The sequence below is a fragment of the Pyrus communis genome, chromosome 17 (assembly GCF_963583255.1).
Source record: "Pyrus communis chromosome 17, drPyrComm1.1, whole genome shotgun sequence".
Taxonomy (NCBI): domain Eukaryota; kingdom Viridiplantae; phylum Streptophyta; class Magnoliopsida; order Rosales; family Rosaceae; genus Pyrus; species Pyrus communis.
The window spans coordinates 19455014-19471084 of NC_084819.1; the positions used below are offsets into that span (position 1 = coordinate 19455014).

Genomic DNA, 16071 nt, shown 5'->3' on the forward strand with positions numbered 1-16071 from the left:
TATTTTTGGTTCGGTATGGGATTCCCGAAATATAGAGAAGCCAATCTCGAATCCCATACCGAAATTTTGGGATCGGTTCGGGATAGCATCCCGAAAATTTTGGGAATTTCGGTTTTGGAAATTTTTGGTTTGGGATCGGGATTTTTTGGGTTCGGTTCGGGATTTTTGGGAATTTTTTCCACCCCTAAGTATGTCGCCTCAATAAGTCCTTGTATGGCCTCAAACAAGCCTCACATCAATGGTTTGCTAAGTTCACTAAAGCTATTCAAGTGGCTGGTTTCATTCAATCGAAAGCTGATTATTCTCTTTTCACTTGTAGGAGAGGTAAATCATTTACTGCTCTATTGATTTATGTCGATGATATATTGATTACTGGCAATTAGTTCCCTCAAAAAATTTCTTCATTCCAAGTTTCGTATTAAGGATTTTGGTGATCTCAAATATTTCTTGGGCATTGAAGTTTCTCGTTCGAAGAAAAACATTTATATTTCTCAGCGAAAATATGCTCTTGATATTATTAAAGATGGAGGTATATTAGGTGCCCGACCTATTTCATTCCTAATGGAGTAGGGAACCAAGTTGTCTGATACAAGTGAATTGCTAAAGGACCTATCTCAGTTTAGACGGTTGGTAGGTCGTTTGATTTACCTTACCATCACATGGCTTGATATCACATATGCCATACATGTCCTCAGTTGATTTATGCATGAGCCTCGTCGACCACATATGAAGGATGCCCTTCGCATACTCAGATACCTCAAAAGTGCTTCTGACCGAGGCCTTTTATTTCCAGCCGAGAATACATTGAAGTTGAGTATTTTTTGTGACTTTGACTGGGCGGGTTGTCCCATCACTCGAAGGTCTACTGGATATTGTGTATTTCTTGGAAATTCCTTGATTTCATGGAGAACGAAGAGACAAAAAACTGTCTCACTCTTTTCGGCAGAAGCTGAATATAGGGCGATGACAGGAGCATGATGCGAGCTCACCTGGTTGCGGAGTTTGTTGCTTGACCTGCAGTTACCACATCTAGAAACCTCATTACTTCATTGTGACAATAAAGTCGCACTACACATAGCTGCGAATCCGATCTTTCATGAGTGAACGCGACACATTGCAATAGATTGTCATTTCATTAGAGACAAAATAAAAGATGGATCGATCACTACCAAGTATGTCACCTCCTTGCAGCAACTAGCAGAAGTTTTCATGAAGCCTTTGGGTAAGGACTCATTTTCAGTCATGATTCGCAAGTTGGGAGTTCTTGACATCCACTCTCAAACTTGAGGGGGAGTGTTAGAAAGCAATCAGGATCCCTATCATAAAGGGCCTAGAACAGGCGTGTAATTAGTAATTAATATGTATATATTTCCTTCCTTTCTTGTATAGTAGAATTGCAGGATCATTTGCTTGTTTATAGGGAACTCTGTATATAAAGTTAGTAGACTAATATCAATACCATTATTCTAGCCAATTCTATTCCTCGGTCATTTGATTAGATTTTTCATGGAGATTGCTTTCAAGACCTTTTTCTTTTTTCTGTTGTTATGTAAATCCAATTTCACTACCACCTTCTGTAGAAAGAAAACAATTTTCAATTAACAAATTGTTTTGGGAGAGAAGAATATGGAAATTCCCTCGCGGTGTAGTTCGAGCGATTTACTCGGTTTTTAATTTTTTAAATGCCCAACCCTAGTATATATACTGGTTCAGTCTAATAACAAACAGTCTATAACAAATATGTCAGATATTCAAAGATACGGATCATTGGCACACTCCTAACAATACTAATATTGTCATAATTTAACCAATATTGCTAAGTGTTGGGTTTTATCACAAAATCCCTCGATTTTATTAGGAGTAGAACAATACACATGTATTGCCAAAGTGTGCAATGGGTTAGCCCATTTAAGATAGTCCAGGCTCGTTATAGCTCGATCAATTAGAAAGAGGGTCTAGCCGACCTGATCACCGTTGATCTTATATACCATTCTCACATATTCTCATAGGGTAATGCTAGAGAGACTAATTTTGTAGATTAAATTTGTAAATTAAATGATTTGTCATCAATAGAAATAAACACGTTTATCAACGATTAAAATCCAATCATTAATTTTCATATTATTTAGTTTACAAAACTTTATATGCAATTTAATCTCCCTAGCATTACCCATTCTCATATGGCTCTACAACTTAAACCTACATGAGATAATATAAGCAAGCACATGCTAGAATTATATAATAACATAATGGTAAGGCTTCAATAACCAAGATGGCCTAATTTGATCAGTAATGAATACTCAAAAGTGGTGGTGGAAGTTCCTAAATAGAGAGTTCCATTGGAGATGCTTAGTTGCATTTTGTTCACCACCCTCAAATGGTGGTAATACTCAACACCTTATTTAACATGTTGAATAAGTTTAAATTTTTAAATTTGTATACATCCAGTATACAGACCATTAGTTAGTAAACCATTAGTCAATAATTTTCATCAGATAATTAGTATACTTATTAATCCATTTATTTTAGTAGTTGAAAAACAATGAACTCGATACATTTCTTGCATTGAAATAAATAACGCATTGAAAGCAATTCATTCATTTATCTTGGAAATCCAATGAGTCAGTCGTTCACACTCTCCTACCCTTCCACCTTCATCTAATTGAATTCACATGAAAATAAAAACCTATCTGTCAATTCCTATATAAAAACAATCTCTTCTATGCATTTTCCACGAAATTTTCAGTTGCTAAGAAAAGAAGAGGAAAATAACTTAACTAGAATCAATGGCTTCTTTAACCTCTTCCCTCACTTTCGTTCCCTCTGTGAAACTTGCAAACCCTAAGCTGGGCTCCTGTGCTCATCATTCACCTACCAATTATTCCAAGTCATTGAAGCTTCAAAACCCACTTGATATAAAACTCCGCACTTCCTACTCACATTTGAACAACTTCTCTGTGCCAAAAACATTCTCGTTCACTTGCAAAAGCCAAGCGAGCCCATCAGCCGACACTAATCAAAGACCTGCCTCCGAAGTTCCACTAGCCTTCATGTGTACGAGCTCAATGAGCTAGACCGTGGCAGCCCGGCCTACCTAAGATTGAGCGGGAAAGAAGTCCACAGCCTTGGCGATGTTGTCCCTTTCACGAATAAATTGTACACCGGGGACTTGCAAAAACGCATTGGAATCACAACGGGGATAACCCTATTGATCCAACACTATCCGGAGAAGATCAATAGTGGAGATGGATACGAGGGTATCTACAGCTTCAACTTTGGAGACTATGGTCACATTTCTGTGCAGGGAGCTTATTTAACTTATGAGGATTCGTATTTGGCAATGACAGGAGGGTCTGGAATTTTCGAAGGTGTGTATGGTCAAGTGAAGTTGCAGCAGCTTGTGTGCCCTTTTAAAATTTTCTACACATTCTATCTCAAGGGTATAAAGAATTTACCTGAAGAGCTTCTTGGGAAGCATGTGGAGCCTAACCCTGATGTGGAGAGCAGTCCAGCTGCTAAGGCTCTTGAGCCTCATGCCACCATTATTGCTGGTTTTACTAATTGAATGATTATGTTTACTATTTTATTTTTGTTTTGTTTTGGAGATGATGCTTTGGATAGGTTGTTACTAGCTATGCTGAAATGGAATGTTACCTTTTCTTGAAGATTTCTTGTACTTTTGATTTTTGTCTCGACTACCAACCGCTTGAATCTATATTGTTCATGTAACAATAAACATAGTCACTGTTGTTTCCTTATGTTTGGACGAATTTCATCGAATTTAACTAAACAAATCACACGATAAGAAAGAGAAACTTGTAAAATATTAGATGCAATTCATTGTGAAAATTAATTTTAATGAATCCTTAGAAAATCCTAGGTGAAAGAATTTGTACTTAATTTGTAGTAATTTAGACCATCAGTGGGTTTTGGGTCGGATGACTGCTTTGGCGCTCCACTTCGTCATTTTTTTTTTTTTTTTGGTGAACAAGATACTTTATTATCTAGGCAAAGATGCCAAATTGATACATAGAAGACCTACACTAAAGCAAGCAGCCAAAATAGGCAAACAGATCGAGTAGTGCAAGGAGGTATATGATTCCACAACACCGCATCTAATGCTAAAAGCATCACTCCTCACACTACCAGATTAGGACCTAAGAGGGGGTAAGGAAGACCATCATTACATAGAAAGTTGGTTTGAGATGCTATCTTTGTCATTTTATGTTCACTTTGACAAGTCAGTTTGAGATGCTATTAATGAGTAAACATTAAAGAAAGTTGAGGTTCCACCATAAAATTAATCGACAATATAGGAAATTGCCCAACTTACTTATAAACTCATGCAAGGTCCCTAATTCCATTAATGTGAAATTCATTATCAAAATCCCATGTAAGACAACCTGCTCTGATACCACAGGTGACGTGGAGCACGTGTGGCCGTTTGGCTTCACACGTGAGACAATCTGCTCTGAAACCATGAAGAAAGTTGAGGTTCCACCATAAAACCCATACAAGGTCCCTCATTCCATTAAAGTGGAGCTCGACAAAATCCCAGCTCTGAGTGGCAAATTCATTGTCCGTTCACTTATTCCCACTTCAGGAAAGAAGCAGCTTTGGACATCGGAGTTGCTAAGAGCAAAGACCAAGAACCCAAATAGTGACAAAAGGGCGTGTGAACAAAATCTATGAACTTTATTTTGTACTTCTTCAAGTCCCTATCCATGTCCTCGGCGTTACTGCAGTTGAAAATGTACATGCCTTTGAACGTAGAGATTCCATAGTAGATTTTTCGGTCGTTATCCATGAAGCTATCAGTAAACGAAGATAAGAAACATGGGAGAGCACAAAATGTAATTAGACATGTTGTGAGGTACTTATTGAAAAGTTGGCAAGAACCATTGTTGGAGAAAGTAGGGATGAGGGTGTGAAATGCTAGCACTGTGCCAGTTGGTAAAAGGTTAGCGAGATTGACCGCACTCGCTAGGGTTTGGTGGACAGGTTAGTTCGAGCTGTGCTTGACAATCATGGGAGGGGAAGGCGGTGTGCATGGTCGCTCGGAAGAATGTTGTACCTCAGCCATGGAGAGAAAGAAGAAGGGAGTTCGGTTATATTAATTTGCTTTCTGTTGGAGCTGATAAAAGGCGATGCTTTATAGGAAATGAGGACATTGGAGTTTAGGTTGCTTACCTCAGAATAGTGATGTACGTAAATCATGTGGATTGTGTTTTGAGAGACGGATAGTTTCAGGGACACCAACAGTGGCCTAATTTCAAGGCCATAAGAAACACAATGACCTGATTTATGCAACCATTTGTTAGCCAGTTACCTAATATGACCAAAAATTTAGTTCATTGCTGGCTGTTGAAGAATGGAATTCCACATCGGAAGCTTGAAAGAATAAATTACAACTTATATTGAATGGTTTCACTTATAACAACCCAACAAATGCATAGTTATGCAAGTGGTTAATTTGAAATAATATCAATGTGATTAGCAGTGACTGCTGACCCAACCTCGAAATCTTGGCAATTGTTAGTTACTTATCTTTCAAGAGTTGTGCACTATGCATTAAACTCAATTAGTGATGATTTTGTAGGTCATTTCTCTCTAACTTGAAGTAACGAAAAACATTTATGTTCCACTTCCATTTAGCTTAATGAACAATTCAACATAAATCCAACTAGGCCTCCTCAATCCAACTCTTCCTCAAGTCTGATCCTGAACTAACATCACGAGATATTGTGGAATCAAAATTAGTCTTCCGGAACTGGCTAATATTACTAGTCTAATATTACTAGTTATATTACTGGTTCAAATAGCCAGTTGAGGAATATTAGTAGACTAATTCCGGTCCAAAGCCTAGTAATATTAGTCCAAAGCCTAGTAATATATTACTAGTATATTACTGGTTCAAATAGCCAGTTGAGGAATATTAGACTAGTATATTACAGCCGGAAGCCTAGTAATTATGATCATGAAGGGATCAGCCGGAAGCCTAGTATAAACCCAGCTACTGTTCTCGTCAAATCTAACATCACGACTAATTATGATCTTCTGTGAGACTGGTTCAAATAGCCGATAGGCTTTGGACCCTTCGCTAACCCCAAGTAGCACACACTTCATACTCTTATCATCCAGCTTGGTTCTCTTGTTGTCTGGAATGTGCACATATGAAATGCACCCAAAAACCCTGAAATAACTTACAGATGGTATCGTACCACTCCATGCCTCCTCTGGTGTTTTGTTTTTCACTGCAAGTGTGGGACTTCTATTGAGCACATGAACTGTCCAGTTTGTTGCTTCAGGCCAAAATGTCTTTGGCATCTTCTTCTCGGTGAGTAGGCTTCGAACCATGTTCATGATGGTTCGATTCTTACGTTCAGCTACTCCGTTTTGCTGCGGAGTGTAAGCTGCAGTTAACTGTCGTTGAATCCCCTTCTCAACACAAAACTCAACAAACTCATGAGATGTAAACTCCCCTCCCCGATCTGTGCGCAGACTTTTAATGCTTGCATCAGTCTCATTCTCAACAAGACTTTTGAAGGCTTTAAAGAATCGAAAAGCTTCTGACTTCTCTACCAGGAAATAGACCCAAGTTTTGCGAGTAAAATCATCAATAAAGGTCAGTAGATACCTCTTCTTACTGTTGGATGCAGGCGTTATTGGTCCACATATGTCTGCATGAATAAGTTGTAGACTTTGAGAAGCCCTCCAGGTACTCTTTTTTGGAAAGGGATCTCTCGGCTGCTTGCCTACCATGCAATTCTCACACACTCTTGAGAAGTCCTTTATCTGAGGCAATCCACTCACCATCTGCTTCTGTTGAAGAGTCTTTAATCCACCAAGACTTAGGTGTCCATAACGACAATGCCACAGCTGCACTAGGTCATCTGTGAGAGCATTGAAGCATGCTTGAACACTGAGTTGATGTTGAGCAACAATAATAAACATACGATTTGCAGCCATAACAGTCTCCATGATCAATCCTCTCTCAGGGTGAAAAATCTTGCATCTTCCATGTTTAATGAGAATAGCAAGACCTTTCTCCTGAAGCTGACCAATGCTTAACAGATTGTTCTTCAAAGCAGGCACATAGAAAACCCCTGTGATCACCTGAGTTATCCCACTCACTTGTAGTCTAATGTTTCCTTTCCCCAAAACTGTCATACTAGTATTGTTCCCTAGTTTCACACTTTCTCTAAAATTTTCATCAAAGTCGAAAAAGAGCTCCCTCTTACCACACATATGATTGCTGCACCCCGAGTCGAGAAACCAAATATCTTCCTTGACATCTGGAGCATCTACATACGCCATTAGCAACATTTCTTCACTAGCCTCAGCATAATTGACCTTTGCCTCCTTGTCTTTCATAGGACACTCATACTGAAAGTGCCCTAATTCATGACAACTATAGCACTCAATTGTTGACTTGTTGAAGGTTTGTCGACCTCTCCCTCTGCCTCTTCCACGAAAGGTTCCTCGACCACGTCCTCTTCCTCCAGAGTTCTCTTCATAGACCACCTTCAATGCTTGCTCCTCCACAACATGTCCGATCATCCGCTGTTCATGTACCAACAAACTGCTTTGCAGTTCATCAATTGAGAGAAGATCTAAATCTTTAGATTCCTCAATTGAACAAACCACATAATCATACTTAGGAGTCATTGATCTCAGAATCTTCTCAATAACTTCTACATCTGTCAATTTGTCACCATTGATTCTTCTCTTGTTGGCTATGGTCAGAGTTCGACCAAAGAACTCATTCACAGTCTCTCCTGTCCTCATGTGAAGCATCTCAAACTCCTTTCGAAGTGCCTGCAACTGTGCTCGCTTGACACGAGCAGTTCCTTGATACTTTTGCTTCAACGAATCCCAGATCTCCTTAGCCGTATCCTTGTTCAAGATTGTTTCCAAAACAGCTCGATCAATTGCTTGAAACAGATAATTCTTAGCCTTTAGATCTTTCAACTTTTGATCCTCAAGCACCTTCTTTTGCCCTTCCACGAGTGAGGCTCCTTCTGCTGCTGCAGTGATTCCATGCTCTACAATGCTCCAATACTCCTTTGAACGTAGAAAATTTTCCATAAGCATCGCCCAATGGTCATAATGCCCATCCAGTTTCGGAATGGATGCTTGCACGAAACCACTTCCTTCTCCTGCCATATTCTCGTATATCTTCACTCAAAAGTTACTCTCTCAAGTTTAATCAGAAACCCCAGGTTGGGGCTCTGATACCAAATGTTGAAACCGAGTTTTGTTAGCCGAGATCTTTTGCAAGCTATGAGAAAATTACGTTATGATTGAATGAATAACAAACAGGCTTTTAATAAGCCTTACACAATAACTGAATAAGAAACATGCAGCCCACGTTGAACATAAACCTAAACGTGGTAGAAGACTAAGTCTGAAGAAGAAACTGATCCCTAGATTCTAGGGCTTATTTCGCCATGCAGTTGAAACTGCTTACATACTTAACCCTAAACTTACGTAGTGGATAAAACCACTACTTCTAACACATACATGCTCGATATATATTTGTGAAAGAGAAACTATGCAAACCTGAGCTACAGTGAGGCCCAAATCATTCATGACCCCTGACCGAGATGGTGAGGAATATCCCACCTGCAAATCAATCATACGCCATTGGACCAAACTATTAGGAAACCAATCAAACCGCTAGTACTATTCATAGAGACACCATCTTGCTTATCTTTGAAACACAACAATTGATTGACAAAAATATTTAGTAAAACAAAACACACAAAACAAAATATTTCAGATAGCCATATTCTCTGTTTCAAGATATCAACAAGAAAAGAATGAAAAAAGTTTTAGATAATATAAGTCAAGCATCTGCACTAGGCCGACAGGTAATGGGTAATTGCGAAAACTTACACGTTTAACCACTCCTTCGATTGTCATTGTTGAACCAACAACTGTGTACTGCGGAACAAGAAGAAAGTTTACCAGATGCAGAGAAATGAAAAACCGAAGAGAATATAGCCTACTTGATATATATAAATTGATCAAAGAAGAGGCTTTGAAAACCTTAGCGAAAGCTACGGCAAGACATCCCAAAATGCAGAATATCTTGGATAACGCCATTGCCTGCTTCACCAAGAGAAACCTGAATTGAGCAAAAATTGAAGTGATTAGAACTTGATTTGGAGTGACATGTTATATCTATTGAAATGAGAAAACCTAGAATAACATTTGAACTACTACGTACATATACGGAAAGCGGTTGGCAGAGGCTTTGAAAGCCTAGTTTAATCTGACCAGAGAGAGGGCAGTGGTGATTTGAAACGCTTACCTTGTGTTTCAATTTTGAACAACTTCTGGACTACCCAACAAGGCACTTCTCTTGAAAGATGAAAAGCATCAACTGCTCTAGTTCATTGAGGCCTCTCCGTATGAATCAAATCATCACTTTCAAGATTCCAACTCGGTCGAAACATCATTTAACAATGCCGGAGAGTCTTCACGTCAGTGAACTAATCAAAAGAATATGTGTGGTGAGTACAGAAGAACAGAAAAGCGAGAGAAGGGAGATGAACAACCAATGAATATTTTGACTTACATCGTTTATGTGGGATGTGGGAAATCTTAGGCCATTCACGGCCGCTCTCCTCAGCGCATGCTTCCTTTAGATGGGGACATGCATCAATCTCTAGCACATGTAGCTTGGCGATCCGTTGCATAGCTTCCATTGTAGGAAAATACATGAGATTCTTGCACCTCTTAATACGCAGTCGGGTAAGAGATGTAAGGTCACCCAACCACTCCGGCAAAGACTCCACTCCGCCAAATGATCTTATCTCCAAAGACGTTAAAGTAGTGAAGTGTTGAATTTGATCAGGTAGAGACTTGAGCTTAGGCCACCCTGAGATCGTTAAGCTTTGGATTTGTGACGATGGAACCTTAAAATCAGGAAAAGAGTCCAGCTTCCAGAACTTACCGATTGTCATCTCTTTCAAACCATGCAGAGAATGTAGGCCCCTCGGCAAATATTGTAATTTCAAACACTCGTATATTACTAAACATGAAAGAGACTGCAAGCTAGATACATCTTGATCTGCCATAGATTTTAATTTGTCGCAAAACGCGACCGAAAAATGGCTAAGAGATGTGCATGATGATAGTCCGCTAGGCAGACTTGTTAATGCATCACATTTTTCAATCTCCAAATAACGCAGGGATGTGAGGTTGTCTAAACTTGGAATAGCCCGCAGATTAGGGCAACCAGATATAACCAGGTGCTCAAGAGAGACGGGGTGTTGTCGCCCTAAACGTTTCAGACTTTGACAGTTGGAGATAAAGAAAGAGTGAAGAGAAGTACAAGATTGTAGCCCGCTCAGTATACTTGTGAATCCATTGCATTCTTCGATTCTCAGTTCACGGAGGGATGTGCAGCCGTATAAGGACAACTCCTCCAGTCCACTCTGAAGATTCGTTGACTCAAGAGAACATCTTTCAATAGCCAATTTGCGGAGGGAGGTCAGACTGTGTATTGAAATGCATCTTAGCTTTGGACAATCAACTATGCTCAACTGCTGCAGAGATGAATGGTATTCAACCAGGGACGGTGACCGTGAAATTGGAATGGATGTTAGATTAGGGCAACCCCTTATTAGCAACTTCTGGTTCTTTTCCAATATCCCTACTGGCAGAGAAGTAACCTCCTGGAGATATTCTAATCTAAGGGAAGTGAGAGCGGTCACTTGACTGCTTATATTTTCTATTGCCATGAAGTCGTCAACGTTATACACATCCAACTTTTGGAGAGATGGAAAGTGTCCTGGAGCAGTTCGCAGTTCCATGCAAGACACGAGAGTCAACTTCTCAAGGCAGGGAAACACTACTAGCTCCACTTTCTCATTTGTTGGCATCGCAACAACTGCTTCATTCCATTCAACTAGAACTGGACAATCAATCATTTGCAAGGTTTTCAATGCTGGAAACAGAGTCACCCTCCTCACCGTCTCATTCCTTGTCGTCGTTGTAGCTCCACTACTAACATAGTTATAACCATAAAACTCGGCTCCCACACATTTAAGGTTATGCATGCTGTGGAGCACAACATGTCTAAGATGTGGCAAATGACCGAGTGTTGGGACTTGTTCACATTCTCTGCAATCATACAACAAAATCTCTTGCAAATTTTGGGGCAACAGACCACTTATCATCCATGACGCAAATTTTAAACCCATGAAGTTCTCAATCCTTAAGATTTCTAACTTGGGGTGCAGTTGGAGACCTTCCAGTACATCATTGTCGTGTTCATTTCTTCCCCTGCTACAATTCCCCCATTCAAATGTCAACCCTCGTATGTTTGCTTTCCCCACTAAATTTGATTTTTTTGCTTCCTCTTTGTCCCTCACATATTCCAAACATCCAAGTGTTAGATTTCCTTTCAATTGGTTTAAGCCACCTAGCTCATCAATTCCACGAGTTCTAGCCCTATCCAGAGTAAAGGAAGGTAGTCTCTGCAGTTGAGTGAAGCTTCTAATCCCAAATGGAATGACTTCCTTATATTTGTCGAAATAAACATGTCTCAAGTTTATCAAATTTTCCAGCTCCCTTGGAAATATTCGAAGATGTTTTGTATCACACATTCTCAACGTCTGTAGGTTATAGAGCTTCCCAACAGACCTGGGAAGTGCTCGGATAGGTGTATTGGAAATGTCTAGATATCTCAGGTGTCTTAGATCGCCAATTGAACCGGGCAACTCCGAAGCATAAGTTTTGGACAATTTTAACACACGCAAACCCTTAAATCTTGACAAGATGTTGCCGGGGATTCCACTCTGTGAAAATAGAGAGGACACTTTCTCAGCATTTTTTTCTAAACTTATTGGTATTAGAGACGACATCTCTGTCTTGCTTCGAATTTTAAGTTTATCTTCCCCATCATATTTCGACACTAGTTCTGCGAGATCATGCACAAGATCATGCATCTTGCATTTGATGATAGAGTCACAGCCGTCCTTTATAACATCTTGGAAAAATGAGTTTTCCAACAGACTATTAAAATATTCATTACCAATATCCTCCATCTCTAGATTAGCATGAGAGTGAAGCAATCCATGAGCCATCCAGAGTTGAATTAAATCATCTCTTTCAATTTCAAAATCTTTTTCCAGCATTGAGCAACACGCAAAACATTGTTTCAAATATGGTGATTTCAAACTATCAAAACTCAACTTCAAAACTGACATGATTCTATCCTCTCCTTCAGGTAATTCCCATATTTTACTTTCTTGAATTATTAACCATTCATCTGCACTATTTTTAGATCGCATCATGCTTCCCAAAACCTGTTGGTGCATAAGTTAAAATTTCTATATATATTTTTATAAACATATATACCACCCATGTAACAAGTTGAAGTGTTAACATATACAACAGTAAAGAAATCAATAGTTTAACTGAAGTTTGACCATATATCAACCTTGACCTTATTTTCCACTCCATTTGTGTAATAGAACTTTTATCTAACATTCTTATAGCTAGTAACAATGCAGTACAATAGTAGTATATTTTGGAGGGAGCGTTTGGATTCATTTTTCTTTAAGAAAAAAAGTATTAAAAGCAATAAACAATGGGAGCAAATTGTTTCACTAACAATGCAGTAGAATAGAAGTATATTTTGGAGAGAGCGTTTGGATTTCGTTGTACTTTTAAGTTAATCAAACAAAAAAATTCACAAATTAAAAAAAAAAAAAATCATCATTTCTATCTCATTTATTTTGGAATTTCCTAGTAAGCTTAAATTTTCTCATCCAAATATGGTGTTACTAATAACAAATAAATAGTAAAAGAAATAATATATTAGTGCATACCTTTGCCACCAATGGTACACCAGCACACTTTTCAGCAATTGCCCTTCCAATTCTCTCATGAATTGAAGCTAAAGGAGCACATCCGTATGGAAAAGCTTCACCTTTTAATATGGACCAACAATCCTCTACTGATAAATTCACCAAGTCACACCTCGGAAGTGTTTCTGTGATTGATGCAACTTTGGCACTGCGAGTAGTAACAATCATGACACTTCCATGAGCAGAATTGAGTTTTGACAAACAACTCATCAAACTGCTCCATAACATATCATCTTCATTCCACACATCATCTAGTACGAGAATATATCTCTTCCCCATCAACTCTTTTTGGAGGTTTTGAAGCAATGCCTCCTGACTTGTTAGTCCAGTATTTGTTGAGTTAAGTAATTCCAAAATCCGTCTCAAAATTGAATTAACGTCGAAAGTGGTAGATACACACACCCAAATTTTGGTTTCAAAATGTTTGTCAATGTAACGATTGTCATTGTATATTGCTTTAGCCAAAGTTGTCTTTCCGAGTCCCGCCATTCCCACAATCACCATAACCGAAAGGTATTTTTCCCGATTGTTGGAGTCAATCAAGGTTGCGATTATACCAGACACAATCTCCTCCCTACCAAAGATCTTTTCATCATGATCAAAGCTTGAGACGGTTTCTCTGTTCCCCATGCCTTGTGGGGATAATGTAGAATCTATTCTTCTTGCAACTAACCCAATGAAAGATGCCTCGCTCTTGAGATCCGATAGAGTTGCATTGATGTTCTTTATTTTGTGTGCCATTTGTTGACGAAATAAGATAGGATTTGAGCGTGAAAGGAAGTTGAGTACCTTTTTCTTGACTTGGTTTTGAAATTCTACTTTGCTCCGGACATCTTCATAATTGATTTCGTCGAAGACATTGTCAGCGTCACGAGCCACCTCTTCAAGTTTCTTCAACCAGTCTCTGACTGCCATGCCCCGATCCTGCTGTGGTTGGCTTGTGACATCGCCCAAGAACTCTTGAATCGCACGTATTGATTGACGAAACTTTGCTAGTTCTTTTCTGAATCCCCAGAAAAGACTGAATTCTTGAGCAGCAAGTAAAGCCAACTTGTTCAGTATTCCCTCCACAGGGAAAGTATAAACTTCGAACGCCTTAACAGCCTCCATACTTAGCGCGAAAAGGTATGAATGCAGAGATAGCTAAGGAAGCAAGAAGAAATAGGATTGAAGAATTAGTCCTACTGCAGATTTGTAGATCAAAAATATGGTTTCATAACCAATTGGCAATTTGGTATTTAATTATAATGATTCCACCTACCTATCAAATTATTTCAAGCTCAACGAAAATTTTAAATTAGCAGTGGACTATAATTATTGGTAGCTTCTTCCATCAGTGCTGGCGAAATATGTTTTCTCTATTCACATAAGTTGGAAACTTAAGTTTTTAATAATTGAAGGAATCTGTACTGAGCGCGTAGTAGGTTTAAGAAAGTACCACTAAGCTTTCAAATCTAACAACTCCCATTGACCCTTCGATCTACTCAATAATATTCATTAAACAAATTTCACAATACATAAAAAATGTGTATATGAAGCGTTTAACAATGCCAATTTGCAATTTCATTTTGAAAAAACTAATAAAAATGGCTTCAAATCTTTACATTTTAATAAAAAATTATCGACTAACTTTACTTAATGATAAGAACAAAAGAATAAAAAAAAACATAAAAAACACCACATGCGCTGAGCGCAAGTACCCTCCCCACCCCTCCTGCCTCCTGCCTCCCGCCTCCCGCCTCCCCTTTCCACTCTTTTTTCTCCCCGTCGATAGCTATCACTGAGAGATTTTTTATTTTTTATTTTACTTAGAATAAGAGAAAGACTTCAAATTGAATTACATTTCCAAATTTATTTTTGTAGTGTTGTTTCCTAATAGTAGTCAAGATGACAAGGGATTTTTCAGTGTGTCAAAACACGAGATAGTACACCACGTGTCTCTATACAAGTGGTGAGATTCTAGTGTTAAAAAATTAATAACATAAAAAATAAAATTTCCCACCACTTAGATAATAACACGTGGTGTACCTCTTGTGTTACGGACATAAGGAAAAATTTGTCCAAGATGACACCCAAGCTAAAGAAATTGGATGGAGAGCTACATTTAATTATTGTAAGTTTGTAAAAAGTGTGAGGGACTTTTAATTTGGTAATTGAAAATATCTTTTTAAATATAATTACTGAGGACATAATCTTCTCAAGGTTTCAAAAAAACCTGATTAATTGTTTAGAAAAGGGGAACCGGATCCCCTCCGGACCCTTTGAAACTGAGCCTCATGACCAAGGGATCCTGACCATTAAAATTTGATCCAACGGCTACAAACAGGGGGCTCCTCTAAAAGTTATAATAATTGTAGTCATTGGATCAAATTTCAATGATCTGGATCCCTTGGTTAGGAGGCTTAGTTTACAAGGATCCGGAGGGGATCCGGTTTATAAAAAAGGATACTAACCGACGTACGTGGACCACTTAGGGAGAACCACGTGTCATAGTCCCCTAATAGGGCCAATTCTCTTGTTTTTCTTTTACGCATAAGCAAGCACCCTCCTTCTTTTTAATATTACTAACCTTTATGCATGCACTCACGTGTTTATAGAAGACATTTTTTAAATCACGGCGTGCTACGTGCGACTTACACGTTTTAAATGTATTTATATACGTGAATTGACAAAAGGAAAGTCAAATATTTGAAGTAAATGAATAATCTTAGATCATGCTAGAAAAAACACCTCACAAACTAATCAAAGCAGCTGAATTCACATAATAAAATCAGTTTTTCAATTTTCATCTACGTTCTATTGAATTTACATTAAGAATAGAGAAAATAATATTTAGTAAACAACTGATTGAATCACATTATTACTAACTCATTGAGAGGCTAAGGCCACCTCCCTCCCCTTTATTGTAGATAATATCGTTTGTTTTAAATAAAAAAATAAAACAGTTATTTGACAACTAATTTATCACATTATTATGCGCGTGTGAAATATATTTTTTTATAACTGGCATTACACGTCTTGTAAGATATTTTGAACATGTTTAAAAATAGAGAAAATAATATTTAATGAACAACTGATTGAATCACATTATTGCTAGTCTATTGTGAGGTATTAATTTTTTTAAACTATACAAAAATAATTAATTATTAAAAAAACACCGTTAAAATGACGAAAAATACCCCTGCAT

General features: G+C 38.2%; 1 protein-coding gene and 1 pseudogene across 1 annotated transcript; one reads left to right on the forward strand and one right to left on the reverse strand.

The window, feature by feature from the left end:
* The first annotated feature begins 2786 nt into the window (after positions 1-2786).
* Positions 2787-3565, forward strand: LOC137721832 (allene oxide cyclase, chloroplastic-like; annotated as a pseudogene).
* A 2375-nt stretch (positions 3566-5940) lies between these two features.
* On the reverse strand, positions 5941-14052 carry LOC137722171 (putative disease resistance protein At3g14460). The gene is made up of 6 exons (XM_068461137.1): positions 12846-14052; positions 9535-12320; positions 9052-9130; positions 8899-8946; positions 8563-8625; positions 5941-8178 (listed from the first exon to the last, which is right to left on the reverse strand). Exons 1-6 carry the CDS (start codon positions 13992-13994, stop codon positions 5941-5943), a joined length of 6363 nt encoding a protein of 2120 aa, XP_068317238.1. The 5' UTR covers positions 13995-14052.
* Positions 14053-16071: the final 2019 nt, after the last annotated feature.